General features: G+C 44.4%; 1 protein-coding gene across 1 annotated transcript in view; it reads right to left on the reverse strand.

The window, feature by feature from the left end:
- Nucleotides 1-13,293, reverse strand: part of cep83 (centrosomal protein 83) — a 53,708-nt gene extending 40,415 nt beyond the window's left edge. The window contains exons 1-3 of the mRNA XM_033039384.1: nt 12,932-13,293; nt 5,414-5,682; nt 271-421 (exon numbers count right to left, since the gene is read on the reverse strand). Of these exons, the coding sequence (XP_032895275.1) occupies nt 271-421; nt 5,414-5,565 (303 nt within the window). The 5' untranslated portion in view covers nt 5,566-5,682; nt 12,932-13,293. The remainder of the gene's footprint in view (nt 1-270; nt 422-5,413; nt 5,683-12,931) is intronic.

Raw genomic sequence — 13,293 nt, forward strand, 5'->3', positions numbered from 1 at the left:
GTTGAAAATCCAGCGGCGACCAGAAAGATGACTCTTTGGGCGACTGAGGAGACTACTCACGACACTTCGGCGACTATGTGGCGACTGCCATGGGGTACTGATTGTGGATGATCAGCTATGATCACATTAAATGGCGGTGCTGGCTCGAAGGGTCGAATGGCCTACTCCTGCACCTATTGTCTATTGTCTGTAGTCACCTAAAAAATTGCCTAAGTGGGACAGGCCATAAGGCATTTGCTTAGATTACATTTAAACAAACTATAATGTCACCTGCATTTTCAGTTCCTCTTGTTCCCTTGTTTTATCCAGTAATTCCCCACGAAGTTCAGCAAGAAGTAGTTGGAATTTCTCCTGAGTACTTTGTTTGTCTGTCAGCATCCGTGTTAGTTCATTCTGGGATCTTGTGTATTCATTCTGTAACCTGCAGCAACAGTCAAACATTTTTACATGAGTATTGCCATTCAACCCATTTTTAACAAAATGATGGTTCTATAATTCAGAAGATTGAAGTGCATATTACATAAGTGCATAACTTCTATTGGGTTGTGTACTGCTTTAGTTACAAAGAACAGTTTTCTGACAAGGTTTTTTTAAAAAATATAAGCAAACGTCAAGCTTTTCTCCTGTTTGACGGCACTGGGCCTGTACTCACTGGTGTTTAGAAGGACGAAGGGGGTTCTCATTGAAACTAATGGAATAGTGAAAGGCCTGGTTAGAGTGGATGTTGAGAGGATGTTTCCACTAGTGGGAGAGTCTAGATCCAGAGGTTTTAGCCTCAGAATTAAAGGACGTTCCTTTAGGATATGCAAGAGGAGGAATTTCTTTAGTCAGAGGGTGGTGAATCTGTGGAATTCATTGCCCCAGAAGGCTGTGGAGGCGGTCAATTGATATTTTTAAGGCAGAGATAGATAGATTCTTGATTAGTATGGGTGTCAGGAGTCACATGGATAAGGAAGGAGAATGGGGTTAAGACGGAAAGATAGATCAGCCATGATTGAATGACGGAGTAGACGATGGGCCGAATAAATAATTCTGCTCCTATCTCTTATGAACTGTAACTGGGCATCAGTCTGGTCATCCACCCCTTACACCTGACTTCCCTTGTTGTAGAACAGTGACTAGAACCAGCCATACTAATCCACACTTGTGACTTCTTACTGAGATTTCTCCTCACATCTGGGGAGACGTGTACCATGCTCAGTCTGCAATAACTACCCAATTAAATTTTCTTGCTACACCCACACATTATAAAGTGTACAAAGGAACTTCAGATGCTGGTTTACACCGAAGATAGACTCAAAATGCTGGTGTAACTCAGCGTGTCAGGCAGCATCTCTGGCGAAAAGGAATAGGTAGCATTTCGGGTCGAGATGTTTTGGTCTGATGAAAAGTCTCGACCCAAAACGTTACCTATTTCTTTTCTCCAGAGATGCTGCCTGACCCGCTGTGTTACTCCAACATTTTGTGCACATTATCTTGCTTGCTTCAGAGTACAATTAGTAAATAGGATTGGAAACCTCTCCTACAGTGTCCTGCAGTCAGGAATAAGTTCAAGTTATTTGCCTAGAAATTCTAATGAAGTGAGCATATGAATGATTGTATTTAACATCTTGGCCCATTGTGTCAAGTTTCAGTTACGTCCAAGGTCTCACATTTTTGCAGGCAAACATGTGCTGTCCTGTCTTTCTCTTGTAAACCTATGGTGGTAAAGTAGGCAGATGCCTAGTCTGGGTTCGGTGGTGGGGAGATGTTTGAGCTCAACATTTGGCGGGGATGGGGTATGGTAAGATCACAAATGGACACTTCCTGTATTGGCTTTGGCAGAGATGGTTGCAGTCAGAAACATGGTTTGGCTTGTGTTGGGAGTGGAATACAGGGAATGGAATTGGAAAGTGTCGGACTGACGTGAGAAAGTTAGGAGTGGGTGGGGATCAGAGAATTGATGGTATCTATGGAAAAACAGGAGACTGGAAGCTTGGAATTTGTGGCGGATCAGTGACTTTAGAAATACAGCATGGAAATAGGCACTTCGGCCCACTGAGTCCGCGCCGACCAGAGATCACCCCATATACTAGCACTATCCTACACACTAAGAGACAATTTACACAAGTCAATTAACTTACAAACCCACACGTCTTTTGAATAAGAGGGGGTGGGGGGGAACTGGAGCACCCAGAGAAAACCCACCCTGTCACAAGGAGAATATACAAACTTTGTACAGACAGCACCCGTAGTCAGGATCGAACCCGGGACTCTGCCGCTGTAAAGCAGCGACCCTACCGCTGAGCCAGTGCCGCAGTGATCGGAGCTCATTAGATTATTGAAATTGGATTAAGATGGACAACATTGGGAAAGCTGCAAGTCAGGACGTGTCACCTGAAGATCGGAAACTATAAGGGGTTTTCTTCAAGGACAAAGGCCGAAGGACACTGGTAACTACCTGGCCGATCTTGCAGATCTCACAGGGAATATCGGGTGGCGGCGTAAGTGGCAGCCTCACCAACAGCCCGTCTCGTCCCTTTGTTCTCTTTAGTCTGTTTCTATTTGTATGTTTTAGTGTATCTTTAGTTTTGTGTTATGTGGGGGGGTTGGGGGAAACTTTTTAAAATCTCTTCCCCCCACGGAGATGCAACTTTTTCCGTATCGTATCTCCGTCCGCACTGCTGCCTAACATCATGGAGCTGGCAATCCCTTTGTTCTGGATTGATTTCGGGAGCTCCAACCGCAGGAGCTTCGACCGCCGACTGCGTGACCTTCGATCGCCCTGACTGCGGAGGAAGAAGATAAAGGTTATTCACCTTCCATCACAGTGGGGAACGTGAGGTCACCGAAAAACAAGATGGAAGCGCTGCCTGCTACTGGTGGGGACTTGGAGGGATTGCCATGAGAGCAGTGATAGAAACATAGAAAATAGGTGCAGGAGTAGGCCATTCGGCCCTTCGAGCCTGCACCGCCATTCAATATGATCATGGCTGATCATCCAACTCAGTATCCTGTACCTGCCTTCTCTCCATACCCCCTGATCCCTTTAGCCACAAGGGCCACATCTAACTCCCTCTTAAATATAGCCAATGAACTGGCCTCAACTACCTTCTGTGGCAGAGAATTCCAGAGATTCACCACTCTCTGTGTGAAAAATGTTTTCCTCATCTCAGTCCTAAAAGATTTCCCTCTTATCCTTAAACTGTGACCCCTTGTTCTGGACTTCCCCAACATCGGGAACAATCTTCCTACATCTAGCCTGTCCAACCCCTTAAGGCTTTGTACGTTTCTATAAGATCACCCCTCAATCTTCTAAATAACGAGTACAAGCCGAGTCTATCCAGTCTTTCTTCATATGAAAGTCCTGACATCCCAGGAATCAGTCTGGTGCACCTTCTCTGTACTCCCTCTATGGCAAGAATGTCTTTCCTCAGATTAGGAGACCAAAACTGTACGCAATACTCCAGGTGTGGTCTCCACATTATACTGCATCTGCCATGCATTTGCCCTCTCACCCAGCCTATCCAAATCACCTTGCAGCCTCCTAGCATCCTCCTCACAGCTAACACTGCCCCCCAGCTTCGTGTCATCCGCAAACTTGGAGATGTTGCATTCAATTCCCTCGTCCAAATCATTAATATATTTTGTAAATAGCTGGGGTCCCAGCACTGAGCCTTGCAGTACCCCACTAGTTACTGCCTGCCATTGTGAAAAGGACCCGTTTACTCCTAACTCTTTGCTTCCTGTCTGCCAGCCAGTTCTCTATCCACATCAATACTGAACCCCCAATACCGTGTGCTTTAAGTTTGTAAACTAATCTCATAGTGGTCTCGGTGTTTGCGGGGACATCGCGCCATGAGAACATCCTGGAGTCTGGTGCGATTGTGGACGGCTTTCTGACTGTTCGGGCGAACAGGGAGTGCAGAGAGTGACAGCGGTTGGTACAACTGGTCACATCATGGTGAAGAACGTGTGTGTGGCCCGGACATTGAACTGATGGCTGTGGGTCTCTGCTTATGCTGCGTGCCCGAGGGATTCTCACATGCCACGGTGGTGGCTGTTTATGTTTAATCTTTATGTCGTTTTGTACCTTGCTCCTTTTTTGGTATGACTGTATGGTAAATCAAATTTCACTGTACCTTGGTACACGTGACAATAAAGGACCATTGAACCATCGAGTAAGAGTGAATTAATCTGAGAAAACATGCAATGTGGTTTAAAATTCCCTGTAATGTTTCCAAATAATTTAACCACAAAAAACATAAGTATAACTGGCAAGTCCCACAGGGTGCCTGCTCTGTTTCCTGTTTTCCTTCAATCAAAGGTGAAAGTATTGGGCGGCACATGGCGCAGCGGTAGAGTTGCTGCCTTACTGCGCCAGACACTCGGGTTCAATCCTGACTACGGGTGCTGTCTGTACAGAGTTTGCACGTTCTCCCCATGACCCTTGTGGGTTTTCGCTGGGATCTCCGGTTTCCTCCCACACTCCAAAGATGTACAGGGTTGTAGGTTAATTGGCTTGGTATAATTGTAAATTGTCCCTAGTGTGTTCAGGATAGCACAAGTGCACGGGGATCGCTGGTCAGTGTGGACTCGGAGGGGCTGAAGGGTCTGTATCTCTAAACCAACTAAACCATTTTTACTTCCCATTATAAGTTCACCTACTTTACTAATTTACTCGCTAACCTTTATTTCTCCCTTCATCAATTTTTTGGCCCTATGTTGACACTCCCTAAAATTCTGACAATTCTCAATCTTACCACATTTCTTGGCAGCATTTTAAACCTCTTCTTATAATCTACAATTACCCTTTACCTCCTTAGTTAACAGTGGATGGATCACTTCCCTGGGAATATTATTGAACTCCATCCCAATTAAAACAGGACAGTACCAATCCACAAGGAACTAGTCACAGTCCTACATTGAATAATCTGGGACAGCAGTTTTTAAATATAGTGCATATTTGTACAATAGGGCGGCATGTTGGCGCAACGGTATAGTTGCTGACTTACAGCGCCGGAGACCAGGGTTCGAACAGGATTACGGGTGCGGTCTGTACAGAGCATGTACCTTCTCCCTGTGACCGCGTGGGTTTTTCTCCAAGATCTCCGGTTTCCTCCCACATTCCAAAGACTACAGGTCTTTGTGGTTTAATTGGCTTGGTGTAAATGTAAATTGTTCCTGGTGTGTAGGATCGTGTCAACGTGCGGGGATCGCTGGTTGGTGCGGACTCGACGGGGCGAAGGGCCTGTTTCCTCACTATCTCTAAACTAAATTAAACTAAGCATCTGTTCTGAAGTCACCCAGGCTTCTATACACACTTCCCTCCAATTCCTCACCCTCGTACATTCACATCTCTGTGTTTGTTTGCAAAAATGCACAGCATTTTAAGATTTGCATCGTTTCTAGTAAATTAAATTGCTGGCAATACCTTGTGTGCTCAGCCTTCAGTGTTTGATAGTTGTTCTTGTGATGTTCACATCTCATTCTCTCATCAATTAACATCTTTTGCAGCTCTGAATCCGCTCCATACAGATCTACCCCCACATTTAGTGGAGACGGCTGTCGGGGAAGATCTTCCATTGCAGAGCACCAACGAACAGATGTCAGCGCTAAAAAAGGATTTGGGAACCAGCTCACAAGAAACTCTCTTCTGAATAACACTTGTCACGTGCCTGGAAACCTCACTGCTGAATCCACCTGAAATAAATTGTCACACAAAATGTCATGATCACATGTTCTCACTCAATTAACCATTCTGAATTGTTGCAACACGCATATTAATAAAATAATTCTCATTTAGTTTGCAGGAGAAAACAAGAAATCTTTAAAGATTAAAATACCAGAAAACTCTAAAGCAGGGCAATGCAAAGAACTGTACTTACTCACACATCCCAGGATCCTAGATATGATCTTTGATCTGTCTTTAATAGGTAACTGATTTTATTTTATCATTTCACCGGGTGGCGCTGTCAACGATGGCAGCCTCGCCAACGGTCTGTCTGCCTTTTTCGTCTTTTTTGTTATTTTTAGTGTGTTTTAAAAAGTTTGTGTTAATGTTCTCCGATTTGTTTTATGTGGGGGTGGGGGGGTTAGGGGAAACCTTTTTTCAATCTCGTACCTTGCCGGGGATGCGATTGTTTTCCGGATCGTATCTCCAGTCGGTCTGCGGCCTAACATTATGGAGCTGCCGGCCTTGCTCGAGACTGACTTTGAGCCGTGGACTTACCATCGGAGCGTGCAATCCCTTGCCTGGGATCGACGCTCCAACCGCGGTCTGCGGATTTCACCATCGAGGAGCTCGCAGTCTCTCGTAGAGACTGATATCAGGATGCTCCAAAGTCGCAGGAGGTTTGACTAGCCCTGACCCGGGGTCCGATTGCCCGGCACGGGGAGCTGAGATCCCCCCCGATGCGGGAGCTTGATCGTCCCGACGCGTAGGGCCCGTCAGCTGGTTGCGGGAGACAAGATCGTCTTGTCAACGGAAGGCTCGAGGCCCCCGACCGCGGGAGAACATAGAAGGGCAGAATTTTTTTTTTCTCCTTCCATCACAGTGAGGAATGTGGAGGAGTCGCTGAGGTGGATGTTCATGTTAAAATGTATTTTGTGTGTTTTGTTGCTTTTTATTGGTATGACTGTATGGCAAATCAAATTCCTCGTATGTTGCAAAACATACTTGGCCAATAAAGTATGATTATGATCTGATCTGGTTTTAATTGGATAAAGTAATTCGACAGCACGATTTGAGCTGATCCAATCGCCTCCTCTGTGTTCCTGCTGGATTTTTTAGATAAAAAGTTGTGCTAATGCTTTAAAACACTAAGAGCTCCTATTCTGAAGTCCAGCTAAAGTTTCATCCTCTTTAAAAGTGGCTACTGATGAACATCAGGCATATACAACTCAAGACCTCACTGTGATGTTCTTCAAGGTCAAATACCAGCTGTGTTTTTTTCTAATTGTGTCTAAGTTTGCACATAACACCACCACAGTAGACCAGTTGTGTAGGAAGAAACTGCAGATGCTGGTTTAAACCGAAGATAGACACAAAAAAGCTGGAGTAACTCAGAGGGTCAGACAGCATCTCAGGAGAAAAGGAGCAGGTGACGTTTTGGGTCGAGACCAGATCTCTGTTTAAGAGATCGGACCAGACCAGAGTGCCAATCCAGAGCATGAGCATATCTCGAACAATGATGAGACAGAATGCAGGAAGGAGATAGAGAACACAGTAACATGGTGTCAAGATAACAACCTCTCCCTCGCTGTCAGAAAAACAAAAGAGCTAGTCATCGACTTTAGAAAGCGGAGTGGAATACAGAATCAAGAGATTTGAATTCCTATGCTTAAGTATCACCAACAATTGGTCTTGGTCCAATCACATTGATGGTTTAGCCAAGAAAGCACACCAATGCCTCTACTTCCTCAGAAGACTATTGAGTTGTCTTCAACGACCCTTCGATTTCTATAGATGCACCATGGAAAGCATCCTATCAGGATGCATCACAGCTCGGCTTAGTAACTGCTATGCCCATGACTGCAAGAAATTGTCAAGGGCGGCATGGTGGTGCAGCTTTAAAGGTTGCTACCTTACAGCGCCAGAGACCCGGTTTCAATCCTGACTACTGGTGCTGACTGTATGGAGTTTGTACATTCCCCCTGTGACCGCGTGGGTTTTCTCTGGGTGCTCCGATTTGCTCCCACACTCCAAAGACGTACAGGTATGTAGGTTAATTGGCTTCTGTAAATTGTAAATTGTCCCTAGTGTGTAGGATAACGCTAGTGTAGGGGTGATCGCTGATCGGTGCAGAGTCAGTGGGCCTAAGGGACTGTGTTGTATCCCTAAACTAAAAAAAGGTTGTAGACATTAACGAACAGTAGAATATTTGAAGATCCATCTAGTACATCAAGCAGACCAACCTCTCCTTCCTTCCCCCCCCCTCCCCCATTAACTCTGTGTATGCTTCATGCCACTAAAATAAACAAGGGCCACTCACACCACCTCAGTCATTTCCTCTTCTGCCCTCTCCCATCGAGCAGAAGGTACAAAAGCTTTGACGCAGGTAGCACCAGATTTATGGACAGCTTCTTCTCCATTGCTATCAGACTCTTGAACGGACCTCTTATAAGCCATGGATGTATCCTGATCCCACAATCTACTGAATTGTGTCCATTGCACTCTTTCTTGTATCTGCACTTTAGCAGTAGCTGTAACACTATATTCTGCATGGTTAGATTGCATTCATTTTTGGATGACCAACCTGAACAGAACACAAAACAATGTATCTCAGTACACATGTCAATAATAAACCCTTACCAAACCTTAAGTAAATACCATTTGGGCACTAGAGAGCTCCTTCCTGGTTATCAAAACCCTACATTCCTGGAAGAATGAATGCAGAGGTCATACTGACCGTTAGAATTGCACCTCTTAAAATCTATCCCGTCAAAAATAAGATGGATTTTCAGACATTCTGCTGCCAGTTAATTTTGCATATTGTGGTTTTGACTAGGGCAATGCAATGAACAAATGAGCTAAGAGCCTTTATTTTCTCAACCTAACAACCTGTGAGTGCCTCACCCCTGACTTTCCATCAGTTTACTCAGAGGCCCGTAAATCTGCAGAAAGTGACAACTTAATTGTTCCGATTTGGGCAGCACAAATGACAAATAAACATTGTTGACTCTGGAGGCCAGGACCTACGGTGGTGCAAATAACAGAAGCTGCAATACAGCAACATTTCTTGTGTGAGGGAAATAATCTAAATTGTAAATGAACTTACAGACCTCCAGCCTAAATATTGGCCTCAACCCTCTGTCTTCTATCAGTAAGCCAGTTCTGAATTCACAAGGTCAGAGAAAAGAAAAAGCCCAAAAGCCTCAATTGAAAATTATAGCTGTAGGATTGTGTCCTAGTTTACATTAAAATGACTTCTCCTATCCCCACCCCCGCCATGGTATTTTGTTTAAAATCACATTACACTTAGGAAACAGTAATTCCGTCTTCTCTCCTCTCCTGTTGGGCAGATGGTACAAACACTTGAAACCATATACCACTGGATTTAGGAACAAACCTCTTCCCGCCTGTTATCAGAATACTAAATGGTCCTCCAATAAACTAGGGTATAGTCCCAATCTGTTCAAGAAGGAACTGCAGATGCTGGAAAATCGAAGGTAGACAAAAATGCTGGAGAAACTCAGCGGGTGCATCTATGCAGCGAAGGAAATAGGCAACGTTTCGGGCCGAAACTCTTCTTCAGACGGTCCCAATCTTATAGTCCCAATCTTCCATCCTACATCATTGAGGACCTTGGATTATTTCTCTATAACTAACACCATAATGCTGTAACACGATATTCTGTTCCCTGGTATTTTTCTCTTTGCACTATCTGTTGTAGTAGTATATAACTTGACTGTACTCATGTATCATGTGATTTGATTGGATAGCATGCAAAGCTTTTCACTGTAACTCAACACTATCTTCTATAATCCCTCTGTAACCGTTGGCACCATTATTAAACAAGAACCAATCAATCTCCCCTTTAAAAAAATACCTAGAGCCTTGGCCTCCACAGCCATCTGTGGCAATTAATTCCACAGATTCACCAGGTTAGGATCGAACCTGGGTCTCCGGCGCTGTGAGGAAGCAGTTCTACCAGCTGTTGATGCATCATTTTGCAATTATTTTTGAGGATGCTTCGAGAACATCTTTGAAGTCGTTTCTTTGTCCTTTAGCAATGTCTTGCCCTGAGGGAGATTATTATTTGCTTTAAGCCACCAAAGTGAAAGCAGTTTCTTCAGAATGGAACGTTATCCAGGTTACTCCACCAAATGGGAGAAGTAACTGAGGAAAGGCAGGGAGTTATTAACCTAACATTTTTTTTCAGAAAATTACTCAACTCACAGAAGTAGGTTCAAATGGGCCCTTTCGATTCATCTTCTCCAATCAGACTGTGATGCCTGTCTACACTAACCTCTTTGACTGCATTATGCTTGTAACCCTCTGCATATTTCCTATTCAAGTACCTGTCCAAATACCTTTTAAACGTTGTAATTGTATCTTTTGTATATGGACAAAAAATTGTCCATATTTTCGGGCAATTTGTTGCAGATAAACACTAACTGTGTGAAACTTATCCCTCAGATGTCCTTTTAGTTTCTTCTTTATCACCTTAAACCTGTGCACTCTAGTTCTGAACTCCCCTGTCCTGGGTGAAAAAAATCATGACCCTCATAATTTCATAAAAAGGTGATACCTCCTATGTTCCTGTGCAAATCAACCCAGCTGGTTGAACTTCTCATAACTGCAGCCCTCTCTTCCAAACAACATATTGGTGATTCTAAGGTAGACACAAAATGCTGGAGTAACTCAGCGGGACAGGCAGCATCTCTGGAGAGAAGGAATGGGCAACGTTTCGGGTCGAGACCCTTCTTCAGACCCTTCTCTCCAGACATGCTGCCTGTCCCACTGAGTTACTCCAGCATTTGTGTCTACCATCGAATTCAATCAGCATCTACAGTTCTTTCCTACACATATTGGTGAATCTCTTCTGCACTGTTCATAAGTTACAGGAGCAGGATTAGGCCATTTTGCCCATCAAGTCTACTCCGCCATTCAATCATGGCTGATCTATCTTTCCCTCTCAACCCCATTCTCCACCGCATAACCCCTGACACCCGTACTAATCAAGAATCTATCTTTCTCCACCTTAAAAATATCCACTGATGGCCTCCACAGCCTTCTGTGGCAATGAATTACACAGATTTACCATTCTCTGACTCAAGAAATTCCTCCTCATCTCCATTCTAAAGGTACGTCCTTTTATTCTGAAACTGTGCCCTCTGGTTCTAGACTCTCCCGCTAGTGGAAACATCCACTCCACATCCACTATAACTAGGCCTTTCATTTCTCAGTAGCTTTCATTGAGATCCCCCCCCCTCAACCTTCTAAACTCCAGGCTATCCAGAACCAGAACCTGCATCAATTAGCAATATATTTCAATAGTTTTAGAAAGTTAAAATGTAATTTGATGTTTCAAATATTATGGATAGATTAAAATAATTTCTGTTAGTTGTAATGTGTAGGAAGGGGCTGCAGGTGCTGGTTTAAACCGAAGATAGACACAAAAAGCTGGAGTAACTCAACGGGACAGGCAGCATCTCTGGAGAGAAGGAATGGGTGAAGTTTCGGGTCGAGATCCTACTTCAGACTCTGAGTTCGGAGTTTGTAGAAGGGTCTCGACCAGAAACGTCACCCATTCCTTCTCTCCAGAGATGCTGCCTGTCACGCTGAGTTACTCCAGCTTTTTGTGTCTATCTTCTGTTAGTTGTAAAATCTACGACAAGGTTTAACAATATGAATCAGGAATTACGCACCTTAAAAAAATTGGAATTCTTTCTGCAAAAGTCTACTAATATTTGGTCTATTATTGATTTAAAGTTCAAGACTATTGGACTTCTATTACAGAAGATATTAAGAAAAAAGTGGCAAATAAATAAATAAGCTATGATCTATATTAATGGCATATCTGATTCAAGTTAATCAATATCTAGTCTGTCCTAGTGAGTCATGTTTAGGTTTAGTATTTTTTCCACACCTGTACCGTGGAACAATAAAAAACTTTGTTTCGCAGGTAATCCAAAGAGATCACATATACTCTTCAGAACTACAATCAAGGCAAATTGAAGTACAATAGATACAATTGAAAGGGGGAATTTATAGAGTGCAGAATATAGTGTGTGGGAAAGAATGATACAAAATGCTGGAGTAACTCAGCCAGGTAGGTAGCATCCCATTCCTTCTCTCCAGAGATGCTGCCTGTGTCGCTGAGTTACTCCTGCATTTTGTATCTATCTTCGATAGTGCAGAATATAGTTCTCAGTATTGTAGAGCATCAGTTCCATGGACAAAGTCCAATGTTCACATTGGGGTAAAGGTGATTTGGATAGTACCTAGCTTATGGATGGACTGTTCAGAAACCTGATAACAGAGGGAAATAAACTGTTCCCTCGTCAGAGGTAGACAAAAATGCTGGAGAAACTCAGCGGGTGAGGCAGCATCTATGGAGCGAAGGAATAGACGACGTTTCGGGTTGAGACCTTTCTTCAGACTGAACAGTATGTCAGTATGCTTCCCTAGTCAGTATGCTTTGTACCTTCTACCAGTCAACAGGGAGAAGAATGCCGGGGTGGGACATGTGTTGTTTATGTTCGCTTATTTTCTGGAGGCAGCATGAAGTGTAGATGGAGTCGATGGTTGCAAGTCTGGTCTGTGGTATGGACTGGGCTACATCTATAACTCACTATAATTTCTTGAAATTCCAGAAATGCTGCCTGAACCGCTGAGTTACTACAGCTTTTTGTGTTTTGTGTTAAACTTTGGTTTAAAACAGCATCTGCAGTTCTTTCCGACACAATTTCTTGTCGTCTTTTCCTGAACCAAGCTGAGATGTAACTTGACAGCATGTTTTCTATGGTGCATCTGTAGAAGTTTGTGAAAGTCATTGGAGACATGCAAATTTCCTCAGTTCTCAGGAAGTAGAGGCATTACTGTGCCTCCTTGGGTGTCACATCAATGAGGTGCGGAGGTTAAAAAGTATAATTTAATCTATGTAAACACAGTTACAAATATTATTTCTTGATCTCACTTATACATTTTGCTTTATTTTATCTTGCATCAATGTTACTTTTCAAATGTTCATCGATGCTATATTTCATGAATAGGTTGTGTAGAATAATGTGTAGATAGGAACTGCAGCGTTGGTACAATATTGCAGCTTTGGTCACAAGGACCAAACGGCCTAGTTCTGCAATTTCTAACGTTTGTTATATTCTGGTGAAATGCGACACTTTAGCGCCGAGGTTAAGCGGGGAATCTGCAGTGATTGCAGCTCTGATTGCGCCCACGCCCGGTCAACCTCCCTCCACAAACCCCTGAGACGGAGTCGGACCCTACCGTCTGCGGTCCGCGCTTCCAGTGAGACGGGGTAGACCTTCACGAACACCCCGCTGGCAAAGGCCGACCCGCTCCGAGGCCTCCGGCCTAGTCCGCCCTCGCCGCTCCTCCCGGTTGTCCGGGCAACGGCGAACGCCCCTCCACAGCGGCAGCGCCGGCCGGCCGGGCTTTTGGCGGGCTCGGCCTTCCCCTCCTGCCGAGGGAGCGCTGTTGTTGTCTGCAATCGGCAGATCCGAGCCCCGCTGTCGCAGCTCCCCCCGGTCACAAGCCGTCACCGTGTGGGAGGGGGAGGCGGGGGGAGGCCGGTCGCCAGCGGCTTGAAAAGCCCGAGGCCGCAGGCGGGAGCGAGCAAATGGCGGCGG

This window comes from Amblyraja radiata, chromosome 21 (assembly GCF_010909765.2).
Source record: "Amblyraja radiata isolate CabotCenter1 chromosome 21, sAmbRad1.1.pri, whole genome shotgun sequence".
NCBI classification, from domain to species: Eukaryota; Metazoa; Chordata; class Chondrichthyes; order Rajiformes; family Rajidae; genus Amblyraja; species Amblyraja radiata.